Source organism: Dermacentor albipictus, chromosome 2 (genome assembly GCF_038994185.2).
Source record: "Dermacentor albipictus isolate Rhodes 1998 colony chromosome 2, USDA_Dalb.pri_finalv2, whole genome shotgun sequence".
Taxonomy (NCBI): Eukaryota; Metazoa; Arthropoda; class Arachnida; order Ixodida; family Ixodidae; genus Dermacentor; species Dermacentor albipictus.
This window is the reverse complement of record NC_091822.1, coordinates 159,357,594-159,377,646: the sequence shown is the minus strand read 5'-3', so window position 1 is coordinate 159,377,646 and position 20,053 is coordinate 159,357,594. Positions and strand designations below refer to the sequence as shown.

General features: G+C 47.8%; 2 protein-coding genes across 2 annotated transcripts; both read right to left on the bottom strand.

The window, feature by feature from the left end:
• Positions 1 to 608: 608 nt before the first annotated feature.
• On the bottom strand, positions 609 to 1,337 carry LOC135897452 (ubiquitin-conjugating enzyme E2 Z-like). The gene has a single exon (XM_065426061.2). The coding sequence runs from the start codon at positions 1,335 to 1,337 to the stop codon at positions 609 to 611; it is 729 nt and encodes a 242-aa protein (XP_065282133.1).
• A 9,805-nt stretch (positions 1,338 to 11,142) lies between these two features.
• Positions 11,143 to 11,871, bottom strand: LOC135897448 (ubiquitin-conjugating enzyme E2 Z-like). Its single transcript, XM_065426058.1, has one exon. It carries the CDS (start codon positions 11,869 to 11,871, stop codon positions 11,143 to 11,145), a length of 729 nt encoding a protein of 242 aa, XP_065282130.1.
• Between the last annotated feature and the right edge of the window lie 8,182 nt (positions 11,872 to 20,053).

Below are 20,053 nucleotides of genomic sequence, written 5' to 3'. Positions count from 1 at the left end.
CCCAATATTTCGGGTCAGTAGGTAATAAAAGAAGCACTGTTGCAAACTTTATCAGGATTATCTGACATGGCCCGCTAATTTGTCTGTGTTCAGCAGGTCTAAATTTTCATTTGAAGCAAAAAAAAGGTCCCTCGGCTCATTGTATCGAAGCAGGTAGCGAAATCGACTCTGAAGTCGAGGCTCTGGGATACAGAATGCCGATGTTGGCAGTGAAGTTCTCTTGCTGGCACTGCGGCACATGTCAGCTTCGACGATTTTCTCCAATAGCCAAAAAAATAAAAAAATAAAAAAGGATCTCGCTATAAAGTGCTTTCTACATTATGCTTCAGAACATCAACTGTGTAACCAAACTTCCAATGGGGCCCAGTGATGAGCACGTAAATAATCAATCTATCCCACACCGCTACCAAAGGCACATCTGAAGGCCTTATTCCAATTGTGGGAAACACGCTTTCCTTAGTTGCGGCAGCGGCCTAATTTAGCTTCTTTTATTATCTAGCTAATGTCCGTAAAATATCAAGAGTCCTTAATTTTAAGTTCAGAGGGCACGTTGGCACATGCAGAATCGACGTTGTGATCGTGGACTCGAGTAACCAGGGAGCATTGCGTCACTCCTTGTTTTGTTGCCCGGTGGCCGTCACGTTCTTTTCGTCAATCTTCTTCTTGATGTCGCGAAGTCGCTTCAGCAGTGGTTCGTAACTGCCGTACGCGACACCCGAAATCCACGAGAGTACTCTCCAGGAATTAATCTGCGCCTGGACCGCGTCCTCGTACTTTGCGTAGTTTTCGGCGAAGTACTTGAGCACTTTCTGCGTGAGAGCCGGTGGCATAGGAGACTCGGATGCTTCTCGTAGACAGTCTTCGAGCGTGTCACATACCGCGACCCTAATCGCGTTGTGGCGCATGATCTCCGTAGCGCCGTCGGCCAGGAAGGACTGTATGGAGACGAGCAGGCTGCCGATGCTCAGGGCGGAACTCCAACTCGGTCCATTAGGAGCCGTGCCTAGTAGGCTGAGGCAGATGTGCTCCCCGCGGATGTGCGAGTTGAAGGACACTTTCCCAGCGCCAGTCAGGAAACGCACACGAGGCGGCCGCATCGGGTAGTCGGGCGGGCACTTCAACTGCAGGCGGAAGAGGCCACCTTCGAGGGGCGTTCCCCAGGGGCCCACGACGATGGCGTGCAGCACCCTCACGTCGCTGTCTTCCGGGACGACGAACACTCCCGGTGTAGCGTCGGCGTGTAACTCCACCAGGTCCCGCTGCACCCTCTGCAGGCACTGTGGCGTCGGCTGCTCGTTCTTAACGGTGTCCCAGTAATGTTGCGTTGGTCGGGCCATTTTTGTCAAACTTTTGCGACAACGAAGACCCCTGAGCAGATGTTTGATGACCCGAAGGTACGCAACGGCAGCGGTGATTGATAATGATGTGTTCTAAACACATCTATGGTACGCACCCTCTACAAGAAATGAGCCTAGAATTGTGTGTTTGGCACGAAACATTATTTACACCTACAGGAATTTAACAAAGCGATGAAGAAACTCTCTTTGAAAAGAAAATATTGTACTTATTTTATTTATTGAATAGCCAAGGTTTATTCACTGCAAATCATAACAAGAAGGACAGCTACAAAGGTCGGGTAACCGTCAGAAGGTAACGACTACGTGGTCACACCATAGATATTAAAATTAAAGGATAAACAAAAACATCTACTTCGCGGTTTTGGGTTACTTGCGGATAGAAATTGAGAAGTTGACTTCTTTTCATTCTCAGTGTGCAAGACATTACGCTGAAGATTTGGGTCACCGCGCCGTTCGCAAGTTGCTCGCCGAGCAGTGGTTTGGAAAGAGAGGGTGAAAACTGGGTCAAACATTCACCAGTTAAATTAGAGATGATCTATACCTCTGCAAAGGTGTTGATGCTTCTATGCCCGAAAACGGAAAGGTGAAATAGACATTGAAGGACATCACCGGCGACATATCTCACAGGTTAGTCGCGTAGAGTCTGAGTGTACCGAAGCGGAGTTCATAAAGTTTTGCCAAAGCTACAACGAGATGAGGAGGCCGTGCCAATCGGCATGCCGCCCATCATGCAGTGGCTGATGAGGCCCCCTCTGCTATGGCCCTCCTCCCTAATCCCTCCCCTTGTTAACACAAACCCAAGCATTAGTGCGAGAGCAAGTCGCACGTCAGGTTTCTCTGCGACCGTTCACGCAACTTCTCCAACTGGAGCCGCTGCCACAACCACCCCCTAAACATTGCGCGCCCCCGGAGCTCCAGCTAATTATTGAAGAGCAATTTCCTGAGGCGCTAACAATGCTGCATCAGCAGCGCCTCCTTGCCGATCAACTCGCTTGTCGTAGCGGACCACTTGTGGCGATTCTTCCACGGTCACTTCCACCCGCTTCTCGTCCTGTTAGTCGACTTGCTCCCGTCTTTGTAAATCCTTGGCGTACGCAGGACAACAGGCCGATATTAATTGCGTGTGGTATAGCCGGACATGTTGCACAACGTTCTCGCCGCCGCATGTTGCACTCTAACGGCTTTGTGCAGACACCTCGCCACGCCGACGTGCTGCCTATTCACCACGCTTATCCATGTCGGCAGTCGAAAAGGCCTCCAGGCGTGAGCCCGTTACTTACACCTTGTTCACGTTCCCTACGGCATCGCCCGTTGTCTCCCATGCGTCGGCGGCTTTCATTCACGCAAGAGGAAGCCTCAACGCCGCAGTTCAGGAGGCTGGAACTGCGTCGCCTTCTATCTGTACAAGTCCTCCATTGTCACCTTCGAACGTTGTCTATTTTAATGTTGACAGGGTCCATATCCTTGCGCTAATTGATAATGGATCAGCCATGTCTCTACAGAAAAAACGCCTGTCTCGCTCTCTGCAAAACGTTACGACGCCACCTTCTGGGTTTTCTCTCGGCACAACAAGCGCCCGGCCAGTTCAGCCTTCAACCGTATGCACAAGAGTTGTTATTCATGGGATTCTCTACATTGTAGTGTTTGTGTTTCTCCCGTCCTTCTCTCACGATGTTACTGTTGGCTGGGACTTTCCCGCACGAATAAACACCGCCATCAACTGTGCGCTTGCTGATGTCGAGCTATCGCCTCTCTCGGATATGCCCGTCACCGCCGCCACTTCTCCTCATGGTAAGCTGGTCCTTCGGGAAGACATCGCCACACCACCCTGCTCGTCTGCCGTTGTTCCCGTATTCTGCGGCAGTGTCTCAAAAAGCTTTCACCTTTTCACTCCGACGGAGCTCTTCACGACCTGCAAAGACATTCCGGTCCTTGTTGCTACACATCATATTTGAGCCATAGTTGTCTCCAAACCGTTTCTCTAAGAATGATAGCGTTTTGCGGCGAAGCGCTTAGCCCTGTTCAGCCACTTGGTGATGTCATTGCTATCGACGTGCCTGATGTTCGTATGCTTCGTTCCACTCAGAACTCACTGACTCAGAACTCGCTGAACTCATTGACATTTCGCTTGTACTGCGTCATCAAGTGACGTATTCTCTTCTTTCATAGCGAGCGGCCTCATTTCGAAGCAACGCGCATAGGTTCTCAACCTGCTTTGCTAGTTTTGTTCTTCTTTCGAGGTCACTGAGCCTTTTTTCACATCGACCGTCAGACAACACGCCGATACTTCTTGCAATTGACGCGCCATATTGGGCGTGCCTTTACCATGTCTCAGCCTAAGAGTGTCAGGTGATCAGTAGGCACGATGACGACTTGCTTCAACGTTTCGTCATTCGACCTTCAAATAGTCCGTGGGCATCAGCGGTGGTCATCGCCACACAAAAAGATGGGAGCATTCTCTTGTGCGTCCATTGCCTCAGTCTTAATAACATAACACAAAAAAGGTAAACCTTCGACCTCAACTTAACAAAGCTCTGCAGAGCTTGATAAGAGCTCAGTTTTCTCCTTGGTTTGGCGCTCTCACTACTAGCAGGTATTATTGCAGACGTTTGATAGAATTTTAACGTGATGGCTTTGGGACTATGCAATTGGCTTGCGACGTTTGAACCAACGGTGGACATCATGCGTGACTTAAAATGGAGAACGTGTTTATGCTATCTCGGTGACATCGCTTTGTTCACCTCAGATGTCAACATGCCTCTCTTCCGCCTTAGGCTAGTGTTTACGTTCGTAACCAACGGAGGCGTGCAGTTGAACAAAAAGGAAATGACAGATGATTACGATACTCCGTAAGGCAAAATTTAAGCGCAGCTCTATACATGAAAAAAGTGTGGCTTCAAATATATTCCCTAATGATCATATCGTTACACGGTTAACACTAGGATGACAACGCACTGAGTAGCACGGCTGGCACGGACCATGTCTCGAGCGGCACATTGGCAAACGGAGGGAAGCGTGGCGCGGCTGCCTCGCTAATCGGGCGATCACACTCGGGTGACTCGTGGCTGCGAATCACAGCAGCCACCACAGACAAACCGTGGTTCATGCAGCGCTTTGTGTCCATATATGCTGGCGGAGGATGCACTCGCCGCAAGCTCTATCGTTTGCGTCATCGGTGAACAGATGACGGCGCGGTACTCTGGGGCCATCTCGTAGAGGTCGTTGACGTAGAGACCGTTTTGCACGGCACTGCGCTTTTCTCACGCTTTCGCCATACCCTCCTCCTCCGCTTTCAGCCTCATGGTTCCGCTTTCCCTCCTTCTCAGCTTTTCTCTTCGTGCTCCCTTAGCTATCGCCGTCTTTCACCCTCCATTGCGCTCCACGTTTGATCTTTCATGCTTCGCTGTACTGCTTCGCTCGGTTTTGCAGTGCGAGGAGGCCGAGGGACGCCGCCAAACGCAAAACGCAGGAACTGGTGCCTAAGAGCTGTGCCCTAAAATTAGTGACGAGGTTAACAACTGGTGTTAGAGCCGCAGAGTCAAGGACTATGCGCGGTGAACGCCTCCATTCTAAACCAGAACTCTACAAGAGATAAATAATATTGTAACGTAATAATAATAAGCACTGCATTACTGTGCTGTAATCCAGTAATATATTACATGTGTTTTAGGCGTAAGCTTTAGCTCAGAGGCTCCTATCCAAAAACTAGGAAAACGAGAAATTGTTTTTATAGGCAACGACTGCATCAAATTTGATGAGGTTCTTTTGGGGAATATAAATCAGATAGACTTTAATGACTTTTAAAAGCAGATTGTTGGTTTAGATGGTGCATTCTTTAAGAAAAAGTACTAAAAATGAGGAAATAAATTAGAAAAATGAAACCATGAAGTTAACAAATCTGTACCATAGCTGTGGAAATAACTGTTCACGAAAAGGACTATAACCCATTGGCATTCCACAGATACGCAGTCTTAAGTTTCTCTGCCGAAGTTTTGTACAGGGAACGTATGAGTATAAAGTGGAAAAGTTATTTTATAGAAAGTCCAAGGAGCTAGATATCGGTCGTGGTCTGACTGGTTGTCGAGAACACATAAGCCGGCAGCGCGAAAAAAAAGAATAAACAAGGACGAAGAGCGGTAAGAGGACAGAAAGTGCGGCCGTCCTGTGTACGTACGTTGCTTTGTCCTTGCCCTTTTTCGCGCTGTGTTGTTATGTGTACAAACATGCAGAAACCTTTCAGGGGCGCTATAACGTGAAAGTATTCCAATATATTTTATTCTAATCTCCTAAGGTCAAATTTACGTAAAGACTAACGCAAGTATAGGGCGGTGACCAGCAACGTTGTGAAAAAAGCCGAATCAAATGCTCTCTTGCTTTATAGGAGGTTCTTTTGTTTGCTTTGAAAACGAATAGCGTTGCCTATATTGATTTGTTTTTCGTATAATAATGATTGACAAGACGTGGGATGCACGCTCATGTGGCGAGAGTTTCCAAGGGGCCGACCCAACGCAGTTGAACATAGGTAACCGGATTTGGAGGGTGGTGCCGGCGCCTCCCATTGGGCCGCTGCCCCTTCTCTCCTTGCGGTAATTGGTCGGAAATCGCGGTGGCGTGCAACGCAAGATTAAGAATACCGCTCAAACAGATCTTCAGCGCAAAAAAGTTGGCACAGCGATGTCGTATACTTGCCCAAAGGGCTGTTTAATGTTATACTGTCACGTTATACTGTCACGCAAATAAATCCGTGCCCTCCCGCAGGTGCGAGTAGTCAGCACTTGAGCGATCAGCCGGCGGCCATCTTCTATCCCTTTCGGAGAAGGGTGATATCTCCGGCTATTGAAGAAATGCAGATTGGTGCGGCATATTAATTCCTCTTGAACGCGTACATGTCCTTTTGACGCGATTTTGACGCGATTTTGTGATTTGTCGTGACAGACAAAGTGCATGAAGCTCGAAAAACTTTTGATAAATAGCAGACGGCTAATGGCCAAGAAGTGCCGAATGCGGAACACTTTTTCTTTTGTTCGGCCTTATCACGCAAAATTAGTGCGCATAATTCATATGAGATGGAGAGCTTTAGCTGTTTTAGTGACGCTGTGTGACAAATGGACAGGTGGTGGTGGCCCGAAGACCTATTGACCAATCGTTATCGGAGCAGCAAAATTTAGAACAGCTTCCGATTCCGTTTCAAGGTTCATGGTTATCGGTGGAGCCAGAACTTGCCTCAGCGCCACGAGATACCACATTGTAAAAATTACATGGCGTCTACACGTAGCTACGTATATTATTTTAGAATATATCTTTAATCTTAATGCTTTGATGAAAAAGCTTGTGCGCCACAGTGTGGTTGTACGCATAGCATTAACCTCTTACTGAAATGTTGCATAAAAAAAACGAACCATTCATGTCTAGTACAAAATAAAATAAGGGTCTGCACAGCTGCTACCGGCAACTACCCTCGGTCCATTACGCTTTCATTGATGCGTTAGGTCCTATAAAGTCCTTATTTCTATCTTTTATTGATGTTACCACTTTTAGATATATTTCTCCGACAGAAAAAAACACTGACGATTGGGATAGTCCCTAATAGGACTTTTGAGCGCTGCTCAATGCGTGTTTTCATATCGCGATATTGCCGTTGGCACGGATAATCTGTTTTCGCGGTGTTTTCATCCGTCTCTCAAGTGTGGAAGACATTCAAGCGCACTTTCTGATGTCGTGACGATTTCCGTCGTTCCCTACAAGGCTGTTATGATACTTCGAGCTCTCAAGTGTTGGAAGCATTCAAGCGTGCTTTCCCATGTCGAGATGATGTCCCACATGCTCGAAAAAGCGTCACCCCTCTACGCCCACAGCAGGCACCAAAGGGAGGACCAAAATGAGATGGCGCTAATGATAAGAGGTCGTTGAATTCACCAGCTGACAAAAGCACCGACGCTTCAACCAGTTTTCCAAGGAGACATCGACCAGAACAATACCGTAAGGGATTATTGTAGGCCGTCCGGGCACCCGTGTTGGGCAGAACCGCACGACGCTCAGATAGTCTCAACCACGTACCAGTGAAGCGAATACATTCCTTCAATTTTTCGCATGATCATGATACCCGCCTTCGTCGCCGTCTCCTGATTCATCTTAAAACTTTTTTGCGCAAACAAACAGGGACAAAGAATAGAAGTAACAGCAGGACGAGCGCTTACCAGAACTGCTGGGTTGTTTAAGCTATAGTTCGGACAAGTAGAAAGAGGGCCGGAAGAACTAGAAGTGAACTGAAGCATAACTGCGAGTCGCAGTTATGCTTCATAAGGTATTCTAGTTATGAAGCTTAACTACGAGTCCCGACTCGCAGTAATGCTTCAGTTCATTTCTAGTTCTTCCGGCCCTCTTTCCACTTGTCCGAACTATAGCTCAAAAAAGTTTGCGCAAAAAAGTTTTAACATCAATTTGTTCCAACTAGGCCGACTCGCAGTTAGTCTCCTGATTTTTGCGGTGAGAACACACTTCACCCTGTCGAGGTCGTATAAGTGGCACATTGCAAACGGAGCGAAGTGCGGTGCGACTACCTCACTAATCGGGACAATACCATTGTAAACATCGTAACATATTCATTTCAGAGATAAATTCATATATCAAATTTATCTGCTTTAGATGGTCTGACGGATGCATGCTACAGAATACGTTATGTGTTATTGGCGCACAGTTACGGATTTGGAAACAATGGGCTTCTAAAGTTTCGAATCTTTGGTATAGTCTGTACAGGATTCCAAGCCATATATAAACATTCTCATCCAACATTCTGTAGACCTTAACTTTCTCGCTCATGTACAACGCATTTGATTTAAATTGGTCTATGAGTTATTAGAGAAAAACATTGCGTTTTTCATGTATTGGAATAGGTGGCGCTGGAGTTGGGCCCTAGGTAAAGGTTCCTATTAGTGAGCACTAGGTTTTATTTATTGTTGTGATAATAAGCAGCCTTCTAAGCGCTAAAAATCTACGAGATTAACTTGTTGTGATCTAGAATAATCTAGCCCGGCGCTTCTGTGGAAATCGTTGACCAAAAGAAATACAGAATGTAATACCGCCTACCTCTTACAATCACTTAATTAGTTTGTGTAATTCCAGTCAGCTTTAGCTACGAAATAGAAGTGATATTTCGTGGCTGTCAATTAAGCGTGTAGAAAGAAGCATTGTGCTCAATTATTCAGGATTCTTTTACGCTGGTCCTGTCACTTTTAGGGTGTAGAAAGTTTTATTCATTAATATGTTGCAGACAAAGATAATGTTCAATATCCTGCCAAGGGAACAAGAGTTCATGATCGCCTGTTCACCCTCTAGGGTCGGTAAAGGAGTAGGTTTATCTTGGTAAATTACTTACTGTGGATCCTCGTCACAAGAAGGAAATTTACGTATGCATAAAAATGGGTTGGAGCGCATGCGGCAGGCATTGGCTGATCCTGACTGGAAACTTACCACTGTCATTGAATAGAAAGATGTGCAATCATTGCATTCTACCAGTGCTATCATATAGACAGAAACTTGGAAGTTGACAAAAATCCTCGAGAACAAGTTAAGGAGAACGCGTTGTTGGGCAAGTTGGTTCATTGTATTTGGAAAGATTGGTTGCGCTTTGTAGACGATCACAAAGAAGAAGCCTGTCCTGTCGTCTTCCTTGTGATCGTCTACAAAGCGCAACCAATCTTTCCAAAAACAAGTTATGGTCCACGCAAAAAGCGATGGAACGAAAACTGTTATACGTACCGTTAAGATACAGGAAGAGATGCGGTGTTGATCCGAGAACAAACGGGGATAGTCAATATTTTAACTGACATCAAGAGAAAAAAACGGAGCTGGGCAGGCAATGTAATGTGCAGGGTGTACAACTGGTGGACCATTAGAGTTACAGAATGTGGGCCAAGAGAAGCGCAGTCGAGGACGGCAGAAAATTAGGTGGGGTGACGAAATTGGAAAACTTGCAGGTGCAAATTGGAATCAGTTTGGCCAGGACAGGGATAATTGGCGATCGCAGGGAGGAGCCTTCGTCCGGCAGTGGACGCAATAGCAGGCTGCTGTTGCTGATGATGATGAATTATCATTTGATGCGAAAAAAAAAATACCGCACAGAAATGACGGTCAGCACACCAGAAGGCGGGATGCATGACGTCGCGTGGGTCCTGGCTCAGGTGTGGGAGAAGGCAGTTAAGAAAAGTTTTCTGGGGATACTACTGTCGAGACTGTTGGAGGGAGGATCGCATTAGGCAGTGAAGCTCGCCTTCTGGCAACATTTTGTCACTTGATTACAATTTCGCCTATCCCCTCTAATAGAGAACAAATGCAAAACATTGTTGCAGTGACACGCTCCTCTCAGAGTGATTTAGAACTTCCAGTATACTGTGTGCTTAAGCAAACACTTTTGGTAAAGAAAATGTCAACTCGAAGACTCAAAGACGCGGGCGCTAGTAGCGCACAAATTCAAATGCATAATCAACTATTGAAGAAAAACTCACTACTTACGTGTTTAACAGATTACCTTCAGAAACACCCTAATTGAGTTATCACCGCTTCAGAAGAACGACCTGTGATGAGTGTTTAAATCGTATATGTGCTGGTACCACCTACCATTTATTTATTTATTTACTTACCATTTATTAATTTATTTAAATATTTATATATATTTTCTTTAACTAGAACGTGCATTTTTAGGTTCAATGCAGAGGATGCCAAACACAGCAATTCCTACTTTCCTACCCATGTAGATGGAAGATTCCGAGGTACAGGTTCCGCTTAGAGATACGCCGACAATATCGCAAGAGTCGCAAGAACTGCTATAGCAAGCGTTCGCCGCAGTGTGGTAGTTTCTGAGCTTTACGAGTGCATACGGTGTAAATTGGCACTAAAGGCTTATTGCTGCACGACGTCAGAAGTTTTGGTATATCAGAGCGTCACAATAATATCGATGACGCCGGTGTGGCAATTACTGAGGAGCTTATTTTAGTGACAAATTATAAGCATCAGCCTTATAATTTGTCACGAAACCTCCGCCAAATAAATAAATGAATAAATAAATAAGTAAATATAATTTATACAGCCGAATTTAGACGTCGCTAAGCTGTAGAAACAAGCTTTGTGGCAAAATATTCAGTGATGTTGGATATATCTGGATATATTGGATATATATAGCCCGGTAATTTCTTTGTGTTCGGGAGGTCTGTATTTACATTAGAAGCAACAAACAAAAAATAAGAAAGAAAGGGTCCCTGGGCTCATTGAACCGAAGGAGGCAGAAAATGATTGTGTCCTGTGGACAGCAAAGTCGAGGGTGTGTAAGGAGAGTGTCAATGTTGGCAGTGAAGTTCATCGATCGCCTGCAGGCACTATTCCACGACATTTCAGTTTCGCCTATTATTTCTAATAGCGAACCAATATGATAAAAAAAAATGTTGCGGGAAGGAATTCTCTACACGGCACATTAGGACTTTAGGACCAAACCTTCTGATGGGGCCAGGTGATGAGCACTTATAGATTCAAGCTCTCCATATCGCGCAAGCTAGGACACATCCGAATGCTTTACTCAACCGAGAGAAACGCCACCTTCCTGTGTTGTAGCGGCCGTCTGATATTTTCTTTAGATCTCGCCAATTTCGCGAGCTGCTTCAAGAGCGCCTAATTTTGCGTTTCGCAGAAATATGGGCTGATGCCTGACCGCCGCAGCATTCGTTCTTTAGCTGACGTGTACCGTCGTAAAAAAAAAAAAAGAACGGGGGTGGAGGGGCATGGAACCCTTGCGTCACTCCTTATCTTGTAGTCCATTGGCCGTCACGCTCTTCTCGTCGATCCTCTTTTTGATGTCGCGAAGTCGCTTCAGCAGTGGTTCGTAACTGCCGTACGCCACACCCATAATCCACGAGAGTACTCCCCAGGAGTTGATCTGCGCCTGGACCGCGTCCTCGTACTTTGCGTAGTTTTCGGCGAAGTACTTGAGGACCTTCTGCGTGAGAGCCGGTGGCGTAGGAGGCTCGGTTCTTTCCTGTAGACAGTCTTCGAGCGTGTCGCATACGGCCACCCTAATCGCGTGGTGGCGCATACTCTCCATACCACCGTCGGCCAGGAAGGACTGTATGGAGACGAGCAGGCTGCCGATGCTCAGCGCGGCACTCCAACTTGGTCCATCAGGAGCCGTGCCTAGTAGGCTGAGGCAGATGTGCTCACCGTAGATGTGCGAGTTGAAGGATACTTTTCCTGCGCCAGTCAGGAAACGCACATGAGGTGGCCGCATTGGGTAGTCGGGTGGGCACTTCAACTGCAGGCGGAAGAGGCCACCTTCGAGGGGCGTGCCCCAGGGGCCCACGACGATGGCGTGCAGCACGCTCATGTCGCTCTCTTCCGGGACGACGAACACTCCCGGCGGGGGGTCGGCGTGGAACTCCACTAGGTCCCGCTGCACCCTCTGCAGGCACTGTGACGTTGGCTGCTCGTTCTTAATGGCGTCCCAGTAATTTTGCATTCCGCGATCCATTTTCGTCAAACTTTCTCGACGACGACGACTCTTGAGCAGATGTCGATGGCCCGAAGGTCCTCAACGGCAACGGTCATTGATAATGATGGGTTGTAAACACATATTTGGTATGTACCCACTTCAGGAAATGCGCATGGATTTGTGTGTTTGGCTAGAAACATTATTCATAACTACAGCAATGAAACAAATGGGTGAGGAAACTGTTTTTGGGGAAGAAAATATTCTATTTTTTTATTTCTTCAATAGTAACGCGTTACTCACTGCAGATCATAGCAAGAAAGACATTTACATAGTGCCGCGTAACCGGCGGAAGGTACCGACTACGTGGTCACCGAATTGATGCGAAGATCGAAGGATACTTAAATACCGTCATCTACTGATTCGCGGTACTGGCTTACTTGCAGATAGAAATTGCGAAGTCAACTTTCAGTCCTGGTCGACGTTAAAGACCACTTCCGCTGAAGCTTTGGGTCACCGCGCCGTTCGCAATTTACTCGCCAAGCATTGGTTTGTAAAGCGAGTGTACCCGTTATATTGAAGATGATCCGGGCCTTCGCAAACGTTTTGATGCTTCTATGTCCGAAAATAGCGAGGTGAAATACATATTGAAGTACATCACCGGAGACATTACTGACATGTTGATCGCATAGAGTAAGCGTATACCGAAGCAGAGTTCATGATTTTATGGGAAAGTTACGACGAAATGATGAGGCAGCGCGAGATGGCATACCGTCTATCATGTGGGAGTTAACGAAGCCCTCTCTGCCGTGGCCGTCTTCTCTGATCACATCTCCTGCTGACACAAACCGAAGAATTCGCGCGGGGACAAGTCGCACGTCAGCTTTCTCTTATACTCCTCGCTGAGCTTCTCTAACACCGGGCGCTGACGCAACCGCCCCCTGCACAGCTCGCCCCGATGTTCCGGCAGGTTATTGAAGAGCAATTTCCTGAGGCCTTACCAATGGCGCATCAGCAGTACCTTGTTTCCGCTCCACTCGCAGAATCCGTCACCGCGCAGCCTCGTCGCCGACCGTTATTTTCGATTCATCCAGGGCCGCTTCCACCCGTTCGCCATCCTGTTAATCTACCTGTTCCTTCCTTTGTAAATCCTTGGCCTGCACAAGACAACAGGCCCATATGTTTTACCTGTGGTATACCGGGACATGTTGCACGACGTTGTCGCCGCCACATCCTGCAACCTGACGGCTTTGTCAAGATACCTCGCCACGCCGACGTGCAACCTCTCCACGACGCTTATCCAGTCGGCAGTCCAGCAGGCCACCGGCTGAGTAACATATACTTGCACATCGTTGACACTAACCGCGTCGGCGCTCGTTGTCTACCATGCGTCGACGTCCGTCACTCACGCAAGAGGGAGACTCGACGCCGCAGTTCAGGAGGCAAGAACTGCGTCGCCATCGTTGTATAGAAGTCCTCCATTGTCGCCTGCGAACGTTGTCTCTTTTAATGTTGACGGCGTCCATATTGTTGCGCTAATTGGTAATGGATCAGCCATGTCTGTACGGAACGAACGCCTGTCTCCCTCTCTACGAAAAAGTTAGGAAGCCACTTTCTGGGTTTTCTCACACCGGAATAGCTCGCAATACCACCGTGCTTGTCTGCCGTCGTTCCCATATTCTGCGGCGGTGTCTGCCGAATGGTCTGGCCTTTTTACTCCTTCGGAACTCTTCATGACCCGCAAAGATATTCCGGTCCTGGGTGCGACACTTGATATTTTAGCCATAACTGTCTCCAAACCGTTTCGCCAAGCAGAAATGGCCTCCTGCGGCGGAGCGCTTAGCCGTGTGCAGCACCTAGGTGATATCATTATTGCAATAAGTGGCTCTTACGTTAAGTGTTGTGCAGAATACTGGACCAGTTGGACAATCGTCCACTATTAGAATTCAAAGCTCCCTCAGAACATTCACGCTAAAGGCCCAACTTGCGTTGTTAAGGTTCCTGCGGTCTGCGGGCTTCACGATAGACTGTAAGAATGCCGCCCCTACCGCTCTGTAATATACGCGTTTTCCACGTGCTCGTCTCTATTTCTTTCTATCTACCCCTTCTGCTCTCTTTCTCTTTTTATCCCTCTTAACCCTTCCCCCCGTGCAGGGTAACCCGCCGGAACTGCCCCTGGTTATCCTCCCTGCCTTTCTATGCATCCCTTTCTCTCCGTCTCAATAAGTGGCTGACAAGATGTGAGGAGCACGCTCAAGTGGAAAGTTTCGAAGGGGCCAAGCCAGTGCAGTGAAAGATAGATAATCAGATGTGAAGGGCGGTCTTATCTGAATGGCTGACAAGAGTTGAGGAGGACGCTCAAGTGGAGGATTTCCAAGGGGCCAAGTCAGTGCAATCTAAGAAAGATAATCGGATGTGGAGGGTGGTGGGACGGCGTCTCCGATTGTTCCGCTGCCCCTTCTCCCCTTGTCGTAATTGGTCGAAAATTGCGGTGGCACGGAATGGAAGATTAAGAATACTGCTAAAATGGATCCTCAGCGCAGAAAAGTTGGCATAGCGATGTCGTATGCGTACCGAAAGGACTGGTTTACCTTTAACTGCCGCGATAAAAGTTTTATTATACGCAAATAAATGCACGCTCACCCGTAGGTGCGAGTAGTCAGCACTTGAGCGATCGGCCGCCAGCCATCTTTTGTTCCTTCCGGAAAAAGGGGATGTCTCTGGCTATTAAAAACAAGCTGTTTAGTGCGGCATAATAATTCCTCTTGAACATGTACACGTCGCAGTTGTGGGGGGTTTCTGACTTTGCGTTGCAGACACACAACGTGGACGCAGCTCGAAAATCTTTTGACGAATATCAGACGCCTAACGGTCAAAAAGCGTGGAAGAAAAAGCATATTTTTTCTCCTTTGTACCGCACAGTCACACATAATTGGTGCGTACAAGTCACATGACATGGAGACGTATTGTGGTTTTCGTGGCGTCATGTGACAGATAGGCGAAGCGGGGGGTGGTCGGAAATCTGTTTGACCAATCGTGAAGGGCTTATTGCAGTATTGTCATAGAGAAAGAAAAAGACTAAGAGCGGACACTCCGAGAAATCTGGCCTGAGGAACTACGTCACGTCACAAAAGCGCCTCTAGTGAATGCGGTGTTGCCTTAGAAACAAGCTGTTTCTAAGGCTCAGGCGTGCGTCGCTTGCTCAGGCGCAAATTTCGTTGCCGCGCCGAACGCTGCGTTGCTCGACGCTCACCGCGTCCAATGCGGGGTGCGTAGTCGCTGCGCCGTAGCCCATTGTTTTAGACCCCTTGGCGGGTCGACGGGAACGCTGTCGCGTTCCACTCTTGAAGGCGAAGCAGAGTAACGCATGAGTTTCGTCGTCTAGCCGAACCAAATATAGCCAAACAACAGCAGTTCACCAGGCTAAAGAGTGGTTCAACAACTAAAATAAAGGCTAGTATGCTTCGCGTCCTGGGATTAACCTTAGCTAAGCCACAGCCATTTTTTTCCTTTCTCTATGGTATTGTGGTGGTTTGAAAAAGTTTATAGCCTCTGGGCGACCGAAGCAGCACCTCTGCCTTTGGAGCCAATGCTTACCTCAGGCCCACGAGATGCCAATTTGTAAAAGCTGCATAGCGTCTCGAGGTACCCTCGCAGATTATTTTACAATATATTTTTATTCTTAACGCTGTGAGGAGAAAGCTTGTGCCGCGCAGTGCAATTGTACGCATAGCATAAACCTCTTATTAAATTAAGCTTGAAAAAAAAAAAAACGTACCATCCATGGCATATATACAAAATAAAATAAGGGCATGCACCGCCGCTACCGGCAACCACCCTCAATCCTTTACGTTTTCGTTTATGCGCTAGGTCGTATACAGCGCTTATTTGTTTGTTTTATTGAAGTGCCCACAATTTATGTATATTCCTGCGGCCGGAGAAAAAAAAACCGACGATTGGGTTACTCCCTGCTGGAACCGCATGGCGCGTTTTTCGCGAGCGAAAAACGCGACGGGCGGCAAACGCCCGCGTTGCCGCCGACGCGCGAGCACCCGTACGAAAAAAAGGAGCCGCGTTTTCCGGGTTGCCAGACAACATAACTCTCAACGACATGTATTGTCTCTGTTACCGCATATATAATATGCCCTAAAACTAACAGAACACTACAATAAAAATAATCTGAGTGTAATTAGACAGCGACATTTCTTTCCGAAGTGTATTTATCAAGCTTAATTTCAAGCAGCAATATTGTGCGCGAAACTGCGACTATGTCCCTTCCGCATGCTGAGAAGCCGCTGCTTGTTTACAACTTCACATATAAAAAGGAGGGTTGGCTGCTTACTACCGAGCAGGAGAGGCGATTGCTACTATTAAGGGGGATGCTGATACTGAAGCAAGAAAAAATGCGGGTCAGGAGGTACATGTGGGTGCGGCCTGCCTGGTTGAGAAGAGAGCGAGCACCATACACTGGTAATATTATTAGCAAATTGTCTTGCCAGTATTTCTCCACTTTCATTATTAGGGCCTCGTTGAGGGTTGCTTTGTTCGTTTTAGGCGAACAGGATGCGCGAACGAAATCACGGTAGCACATGTTTTCCTGGACGCGCGCGCCAGTTCTGCCGAGAAAAAAAAGATTCCGCCAAGGAGGTTCCGTCGAGATCCGCAGAGAGCAGGGCCATCTGGTGGGAAAAAAAGAACCAAAATGCCACGTGACCATATGCCACGTGACTTACCTGAACTCTGATTGGTGGACGCACCGCGCGACGCGTTTTTTTTTTCTACTCCGCGCAGCTGCATGCGGCGGCGCGATTTCGTGACGGATCATGCTGGGCACGCGTCAAAATGACGCGCGCGTCCCACCATCCGCGCGTCAATCGCGCCTGAAATCGCGCCATGCGGTTCCGCCTTAATGCGACATCTGAGCGCTGCTCTATACGTGTTTTCATTTCGCGATATTGTGGTTGGCGCGGACAATCTGTCTCAGTGGTCTTTTGATCGGTCTCTCAAGTGTTCGAGGGGAAAACGAAGACAACGACGCTGCTAGCGGTCGCATGTTATCTCGGCTCTTACATTTTTTTTGTGCCTACCCGATGACTTCAAGAGCCATGATTTCCTGCCTAAACCTATGTGTGTGTTGTCTGCACTTTTTGACAGTTCTTTTAGCAACTCCGACGTCGCTTACGCGAGCCGCAGCCATTTTTAGCGCTCTCGGCTGATCGTCTCGCGGCTAGGCCTAACTCCGCCTAGCATGAGCGCAGGAACGGAGCGCGACGCCGCTTGCGTCCATGGTCCGCGCACCTGGCGCCAGATCCAGGATAACCTCTCAAGACAGCGTCAGCATCCTTCGCCACCAGTAAAACCTCCAGTGGCTCATAGGACTCAATCAAGAGCAGAACCGAAGCCCCCGCCACTGCCGCGCAGGGATTATATTGTCATCCTATGAGTTGGCGGGGGCCTTAGCTGCGCTTGAATCCATGCATGCATCCTCAGACAAGTCATCCTCAAGGCTTCGGGGCTCCCCTCCCCATTTCCAACCGCACCGTTTCTGACCGAATTCGGGTCAACACCGTCAAGAATACCGTTCTAATCACTACTCCAGCCATAGGTCGTGCAGATCTCTACCACAACATCCAGTGTCTGCAATTCAATGGTAACCCTAACGAAGTTGCCACCCATGTGCCTGATCCTATGGACAACTGCAGAGGACGCATTCACATGCGCCCAGATTACTCGGAAGACCACATCGCCTCTACCCTCCACAAATGCAACCCAACATTGATTATTGCGGGTGCACGACGCCTGGGCAATACTGAAATGATCATGGTCATATTCTAACGCAGAGTCATCCCTTTCTACGTCAACTACGACGGCTGTGCACTTTGATGGCGCCCCTTCAGGCGGAAAGTAGAAGCCTGCACCCGATGCCGCGGGATTGGTCACCGCCAGGGCGTCAGCACTAATGCCACCGACACACTCTACCCTTAGTGTGGAATGAAAGACGCACCCATGGATCACGATTGTTACCCCATCTGTGTTGTGTGCAACGGAAAGCATCAAATCGGCTCCTCACTGGGAAAACAAAGGTTCGAACTGCACCCTACACATCCCAGGCATAAACAAAACACTTCACCCACCAATCGAATTCCTAGTCTCGACCGCACTCACGACTCAAGCCGGCGAAGATGTTGCAGCAAAAGCAAGGACCGCAGGCCTGGCTCCGCAACCAAAGACGTCGCCTGGCCAGCGCTATCACCAAACCCTCCTTTCGTCAACTTTTCGCGCAACCCACCCCAGGTAAGCTGGGCTAAGGTAGCCTCTTCCAGCTGCTCCTCGAACCAGACTGCTAATGATGAATCCCTCCTTAAAGAAAATACAATTCTAAAAGCCGAAATTCAGGCTTAATCTAGAATTCCAATCTCGTCACCCCTCTACTTCAACCTCTGAAGATCCTCTCTCTAACACCACCCTTTCGACTCATCATCCATCAGCCCTGCCCTAAACCTCTTCAGACCGACCATGGACTCTAGCTCCTCCACTGAACGGGAACCGGTTCACCCTCCCCCCAGCAAACGTAAAACTGCGAGCACTCCGCAATCAGAGGACACGATAGACGAGACTATCTTAAATTACGACAGGCTAACCGGTTTAGAGACTAAATTCCATAATATACTCACTGCAGTTGAAAAAAGTCAATACAGATTGCACAGCCAGGAATGAAACGCTCGACAAATTTATTAACTTCGTACAAGCACATATACAACAAACTACAAGTTGAATTGCTTGAGTCACCAGGAATCATTCTAATATAGTTGCACCTGCTCGATCCGCCTCCCCACATGCTCCGCTTAAGAATTTCCAATAACCCGGCACACTCCGAGTTTGAAGTGTGGCGATGGAACTCTAGGGGGTTCCTAAAAAAGAAAGCACACCTCCAGCAGTTTCTAGCCTCCTCTTCTAATCTCCCAGCTGTCATTGCGCTTCAGGAAACTCACGGACTAATCAGCTTCCCAGGTTATAATGTCCATGAGACCAATAGGGTCTCCCGGCCTGACATGGCAATTCTTACGGAAAAGCACCTCATTGCCATTCACTCCCAATTCGACAGCGTCGATATAGAGCATGATTTTCTAGAAATAATTCCTGGCAAAAATAATGCATCTGGCCTCTACATATTCAATATCTATAGTCGTCCACAAGACAAACATCACCGCTTTGACTCCCTCTTTGCAAAAGATATTGCCAATGCCACACACCACGCCCTCTTTTCTAGGCGTTTTCAACGCACCCAACTGGTTGTGGGGTCACTCCGTTTCTACTCCTAAGGGCAGAGCCGTATGGATCCACGTACAAGACCACAGACTCACATTACAGAAGAACATCGATTAATGCACCAACCAGGCTAGGCAACAGCGTAGCTAAGGACACCTCCCCAGATCTTACGCTTACACACAGAAGCCAACACGTCACATGGCACAACTCACAAGTTAACTTTGGCAGCGACATTTACATCATTACCATCACACTACAATTCTATGCTTTTCTATGCATCCTTTTCTCTCCGTGTCAATAAGTGGCTGACAAGAGGTGAGGACCACGCTCAAGTGGAGAGTTTCCGAGGGGCCGAGCCAGTGCAGTGAAAGATAGATAATCGGATGTGAAGGGTGGTGGGGCGGCGTCTCCGATTGTTCTGCTGCCCTTCTCCCTTGTCGTAATTGGTCGAAAATTGCGGTGGCACGGAATGGAAGATTAAGAATACTGTTAAAATGGATATTCAACGTAGAAAAGTTGACAGAGCGATGTCGTATACGTACCGAAAGGGCTGGTTAACGGTATACTGCCGCGATAAATGTTTTATTATACGCAAATAAATGCATGCTTTCCCGTAGGTGCGAGTAGTCAGCGCTAGAGCGATTGGCCGCCAGCCATCTTTTATTCCTTCCGGAAAAAGGGGATGTCTCTGGCTAATAAAAAAAAACAGTTTTGTGCGGCTAATTAATTCTTCTTGAACACGTACGCGTCGCTTTGACGCGATGAGTTGTCGTGGTTTTGTGACTTTGCGTGACAGACAGAGAAAGTGGGCGCAGCTCGAAAATATTTTGACGAATAGCAGACGGCTATCGGCCAAAAAGCGTCGAATCAGAAATATATATTTTTTTCGTTTGTTCGGCCTAGTCACGCATAATTGGTACGCACAAGTCACATCAGATGGATATGTAGTGGTTCT